Source organism: Marmota marmota, unplaced genomic scaffold, assembly GCF_001458135.2.
Source record: "Marmota marmota marmota unplaced genomic scaffold, marMar, whole genome shotgun sequence".
NCBI lineage: Eukaryota > Metazoa > Chordata > Mammalia > Rodentia > Sciuridae > Marmota > Marmota marmota.
In genome coordinates, this window is record NW_026000222.1 from 4,568,276 (window position 1) to 4,574,275 (window position 6,000).

The window sequence follows — 6,000 nt, forward strand, 5'->3', positions numbered from 1 at the left end:
TAAGGGGCCCAGTCGCCAAGCCAGCAGGTCACAGCAACCCTACAAGGCATGTGACTTTGACATGCCCACTCATTTAGTGTCATTAAATGCCCACTCATTTAGCCTTTTCTGTATTCACTGCCAACCCTTTCTGCCAGCTCCACTGGACGCCTGGCTACTTCCTAGGTGGGATGCCACCTGATTTACGAATCTTCAATAACAACCAACCCCATCGCTAAACTCAACCTGTTGAAATTCTGTTTCTGAGACAAGTCAACAGGAGGACTGTGGCCCGGTTCACAGGGACTACATCTTTCCAGCACAGTTGTTCTGATTTGTGCAACAGTGTTTCTGGATCTGGGGAGGGTGACTGGATTCTCTTGATCTGGCTCAGTTTTTAGAGAGCTGACCCAGTGGAATTGCTAGACCTAGACATTTGGAAAACAAGGATCTCAGTGAAGACACATGTCAACACTGCTGTCCTGAGGGCCCTGTCTGGCTGGTCACCTGGCCATTGTGTCTCAGGAACAGAGTCCATTTGGTAACCGAGGGCACCCAACCATGTCACACAGCATGTCTCCCACCACACAGATCTCCAGGTCACCAGACTCAGAGCTGTTGTACTGTCTGCGCATGTGCCCACCCTGCCTTTTGGATGATCTTTTGAACTTTTTTTCTCACCTAAATCCCTCTGGCTTCTTATGTACAGAAGTCGAGGCCAGTTTCAGCTGGTCACCAGCCAGCCTGGCCTGCACGCGGGTCCCTTAATTGAAAGTGTGCTTTCCCACCTGTCATTCCTCTGACTTACCTTGCCAACATCCCTTGGGAAGGGCTGTCTCTGGTTCTCTGGAATTAGAATGGGCGACACCACAATGGACCTCTTCTGTCTTGGGACAGGAGAAGTTCTTGCAAATTTAAATATATCCTGAAAAAGAAAAGGAAACCAACGGATTAAAATCTCCCACAGAAAGCACAGCCCTTGGCCTTGAGAGCAGGCTCCTCTGTTGTACCAGTGCATGGCTGGACACTGCCGATTCAATTCCTTGGCATTCCAAGGGCACAGTTAGAACCAGGCTCATGATTCACAGTAGCTGTCACTGAGCTATGATACCTGCCTGAGATCCCTCCCTTCGCAGCACACTCCTGATCCTCAGTGGTTGTGTCTCCATTCTCAATCCACTGAAGAAGGGGACGGTTCACCTGGGTGGAACTGCACTGATTGACTCTTCCCATGACCACCTGAAAGGTCCTTAGACTCCCAAGTGGACAGGGACCAAGGGGCAGTCATAGAGTTCCAAGCCACGGCAGGTGTCAGGCAGCTGCGCAGCCCAGGCTTCTTCAAAGGGCGGCGCTATTGGAGGGCAGCGGCTAGAATGTGCTCCCCAAGCGGCATCTCCCAGCCTAGCACTGTCGGTAACCCACCTTTTTAATTAAATACATGTGTTTAACAAAGGGAATCTTATATAATTATTTTAGATCAAGCACCAGTATCACATTATATAAAAAGAAGAAAACATAAAAATAAGTACACTGGAGACCGACAGACATGAAAAAAGTTGAGCCAGAAACCTCTGCATATGGAAAGAGAGCTTTATTGTTAGAAGGAGCAAAGAAGGGTCTGGGTGGTACTACAGGGGGCATCAGCACCAAGCACAGGCTTTCTCCCTGACCCCAGCAGAAGACTGAAAGAGAGCTGAATAGAGTATCATGTTCAAAATGTAAACAGAGCATACTAATTATAGTTTTCTTCCATATCACTACAAGTAAGCACCTCAAACTTTAGGCAAGTTTCTATCAAAGTCACATGGTAAAAAATAATTCCATGCCATCATTATCCCCTGGCCCCATAGGAGTCTCTGTGTGTGAGTGTGTGTATGTGTGGGTGTGTGTGTGCACAGTATAGTTTTAAAGGAAAATTTACATTTAAAAAATCCAAGATCAGCTAGGTCTCTGGACGCTCCTATAAATAGTCCCTCTTTTGATTCTGCTGGAGCATAAACTAGACACTTTCTCGTGGAAGCAATTGAGCAACATTATTTTTTGAGAGCCTTGCAAACGTGCACATCCTTTACTTTGTAATTTCACTTGAGAATACATCCAAAGGATCAACTCCAAAGAACAGAACTGTGTGCAGAAAGATGCTTAGTGACACATAATTTATAAGGGGCAAAAGTGAAAAACGATCTAAGTGTTCAATGCAGAGACGAGGTCTCTCACAACAGACCCCGAGCCAATCATAACCCTCCTTAATCAGTGAAGAGACTTCAGAGAGATCATATGACCCTCCAATGCACCCAAATGGAGAGAGAAGGTAGAGGATAAAATATGTAGGAACATAGAGAACACTGTACTGGACACACTGTCCTACGTTAATAGTACATGGTATAGAAAAAGAAAACCTCAGTGACCCCCAAGGTCAAGACTGGTCTCTAAGAAAGCAATAGATGCGATGGGCAAGCAGAGGCAGACAGATGGGCGTCTGTACACAGACGGCAGGAAAAGAAAGAGCAGGAAGGGTAAAACCAGCACAGGGCTGGGCTGGGGCTCAGCGGTAGAGCGCTCACCTAGAGCGTGCAAGGCCCTGGGTTCCATCCTCAGCACCACATAAAAATAAAAAGATAAAGGTATTGACAACTACAACTAAAAAAATAAATATTTTTTTTTTTAAAAAAACAAGCATAAAAGAAAAAGCACAGAAGGTAGAAACAGAGATACAGAGAAGTCGACGGGAAACAGAGTGGGCTGTATGCACCCTAAACTGCTGTGCGCAAGTGTCAGATCCTGCTGGGATATCCAGGGTGGAGAGAGAGTGGGAAACACGTGCAACACGCACGGCTCGCTTACAGCTGAAAAATCACGAGCCTTGGATGAGGGAGTGTCTGGGAGTGTCTGGGAGGGCACTTGGAGAGATCTGAATCCCGTGCGAATGCAGGGAGCCACCAGGCCCCACTCGCTGCCCCCGGGAACAGGGAGATGACATGCTGCCTTTTCAGGACACACTCTGGGCTTGTTCTCAAAGGGCTTGCTTACATTCCCCCTGCGGATGAGGGATCTTTTGTCCTCATGGGCCAGAGCCCCATATCCACCTCTGCTGTCCTTGCCACCCACCAGGGCCCCTCCCAGTCCAGTGGCCCACCCCTCACAGTACCCCAGGAGTGAGCGACAAGCACAGGCAGTCAGCCTGAATCTGCACTGCCAAGAAGAGGAGGGGGCTCCAAGCCATGGGAAGGTCCTCCGGCCCTGACAGGCTGTGGGGCGGCGACTGATCCAGAGAGGCTCCCTGTGCATGCAACTGAGTCACCAGGGTGTGCACCTGGGACTGTGGCTGGCTCAGGACCCTTTCCTTCCGCCCACTCTTACCTTCTTCCCACGTAGTGGGCAGAACCTCAGTATTGTCCATCACTGAATTTCAGGTCCGTGGTTCTGCCTGCCTGATTTGTGTGTGTGTCTGTCACTGCATGTGTGCTGACACGCATGCTCCTGAGGTGTCTGCTGGGATCAGCTCTGTGCTGATGCATCTGTCTGTGTGTTTGGAAGCCACGCACCTCTGTGTGATGGGAGTCAACTAGGAGCATCAAATCTGATTTGACTGACAGCCACGGGCCATAGGCAGATCCAGGTGCCACCATGCTCACCAGAGTCACTTTAGAGAGCACAGTCCACACCCACATGTTTCTCGTTTCATTCCAGATCCCAGAGCACAGCAAATCCCCCTTTTCCCTCACATGCTGGAATGGAAGGGGAAGTGCCCGTGGGCATGGCCGGTACTCTCTAAAGAACTGCACAAAAGCAATGGATGGGACTTAACATAGGAGACAGGAGGGAGGAAGTGGGGGTGACCACTGCGTCCCTTTTAGGAGTGAGTCATTCTCAGTGGGAGGCCTAAAGCCAGATCTAAGCACACCTGCCTACACGCAGCCACTTCCGGATTTCCAGATTCGCTAGATGCACGCGGACATGAAATATTCTCTCACATCAAACACAAACTTTCACACGTCTATGGGCTTACACACACCCAGGTACATACACCAGAATCCACTTATAGGGTCTCACCCACACGACCACTTGCCAGGCAGCAGACCCACATCCCATGCCCACAACACCCATCACACCTTCCCACACACTTCCTACAACACACAACCCAATAAACATGGCCACTGGGCCACAGAATAGTCACATGCACACAGAGGTGAGCAGAAGAGAGATTGCTGGGGACACCTTTGCCACCACGCCGTGTCATCCTCCCTGAGCCTCTGCTCTCTCTGGATAGTGATCCCTCTGAGTGCTGGAGCCTGGACCGCCCAGAGGCCAGCAGCAGCTGCTGACCGTCTTGCTCCAGGCACAGGACAGGGCTTTCCAGAGGCTACTGCAGAAGTGGACCCCACCTGAACAGCCCCCGTCTCCCTGGCCTTCGTCCTCCTGTCTCATGAATTTGGGTTTATAGCCTCATCTGTTTTTCCATTCCCCAAGCTCAGGAGGAACTGGACGCTACCTACAGTGTCCCATTGTACAGTTTCCAAGAAGATATGAGAAATACAGGGAGCCCTGAAATTGTGAGGGACAGAAAAGGGGCCGGGGTGATGGGGGAGGGCCAGAGTCACGGGGAGGAGGGAGGCAGGAATAGAGGAAGAGCATGAAAAGGGACCAGATTTATATTTATTGATTAATTCGTTCATCAGTGTCTTCAAAAAATACCTACTGCGCCCTTCTTGAGGCACCCGGGAGGGGCAGAGTGTGACAGAACAAGCTGTCCTCTGTGCTCAGGGAGCCTGCGCTCCAGAGTCGGGGTGGGTGGCACTCAGAGAAGACAGGGACACACAGCTCAGGAGCCCCTGTGGAGAGGGCCTGGCAGTGTGCAGGGGAGATGTGCTGACCTCAGGATGGGGCCCAGAAGGGCCAAGAAGGAGGCTTGGAGGACGGAGGAGGAGGATCCCGTGGGCCTCAGGAGGAGGGTCAGCAGAGGCAGGTCCCAGCTACAGTGGGGCAGCACCTGGCCTGAGCAGAGTGCTGGGAGGGCAGGAGGCAGCAGGCCCGGGAGGGGGCTGGACACCCTGGACAGCTGGGTCCACTGTGCAGCCAGCTCTGCTCTCACTGTGCGTGAGGTGCGTGTGAGCCATGGGGAGGCTGAGAATGGAGGATGATGGAGCCCTGACCACAAGAAAAATCGTGACCGCTGAGTGGTCAGACTGAAAGCCGGAGCTAAGCGAGCACTTCTTGCTCTCCCCAACCCCGACCTCCAGGAACACCCGGGGCCTCCCCAGCCGTGAAGCTGAGCATGGGATCAGCAGAAAGGGAAGGGAGGGCTCCCCTGATGGCGCCTTCTCCCCCTCACATTTTAAAAGCATTATTGAAGTATGATTTAAATACCATAGAATCCACCTGTTTGAAATGTGCAAATAATCCTAATGATTATTAGGAAATTCCCGGAGTTGCCCAATCATCACAGCTAATTTTAGAACATTTCTACCACCCCGAAAGAAACCTCCTGCCCACTCGCCATCCCTCCCCTGCTCACCCCGCCCTGGCCACCCTGAGTCCCCTGCTGGCCGTGTGCCTGCATCTGTCTGGACATTCAGAAGACGTTATGATCTCATGGTGTTTTCACGGACTGGGCCTCTTTTCACTGCTGACGTGGGGACGGTGAAACAGGAAGGGAAGCGGCAAGACCCACGACTGGTAGGTTATGGGGCCCGCGAAGGCCTCCAGGTGGGACCGCACTCCAGGTAGCACAGGCCTCCTGCAAGCACAAGGCTGCTCCTCTCCCAGCCTCTGCCCGCCCCTTCCTGCCCTCCTTCCCGCTGCCCAGCATACCTCCTTGTGGAACTGTGAGTCATAAGTCTGTTTCCAGAGAGTCCCCCTGTGACCCCTGTCAAGGTGCAGAGTAGAACTAATTGGGCAAGGTGTCCCCGGACTCAAGGAGAATAGTGAGACGCCTGCTCTGGACTGACTGTTGGCTGGGACCTAGTCCAGGTCTTGGTCCTCACTGCTCGCTCCCACGGTACCCAGCTGAGGACAACAACC

General features: G+C 51.9%; 1 protein-coding gene across 2 annotated transcripts in view; it reads right to left on the reverse strand.

Annotated features, from left to right (window-relative positions):
• Positions 1-6,000, reverse strand: part of Cdh13 (cadherin 13) — a 1,261,125-nt gene that overhangs the window by 470,030 nt on the left and 785,095 nt on the right. For both annotated transcript variants that reach the window (XM_048792348.1, XM_048792349.1), the window contains one exon: positions 788-904. In XM_048792348.1, coding sequence (XP_048648305.1) covers positions 788-904 — 117 coding nt within the window. The remainder of the gene's footprint in view (positions 1-787; positions 905-6,000) is intronic.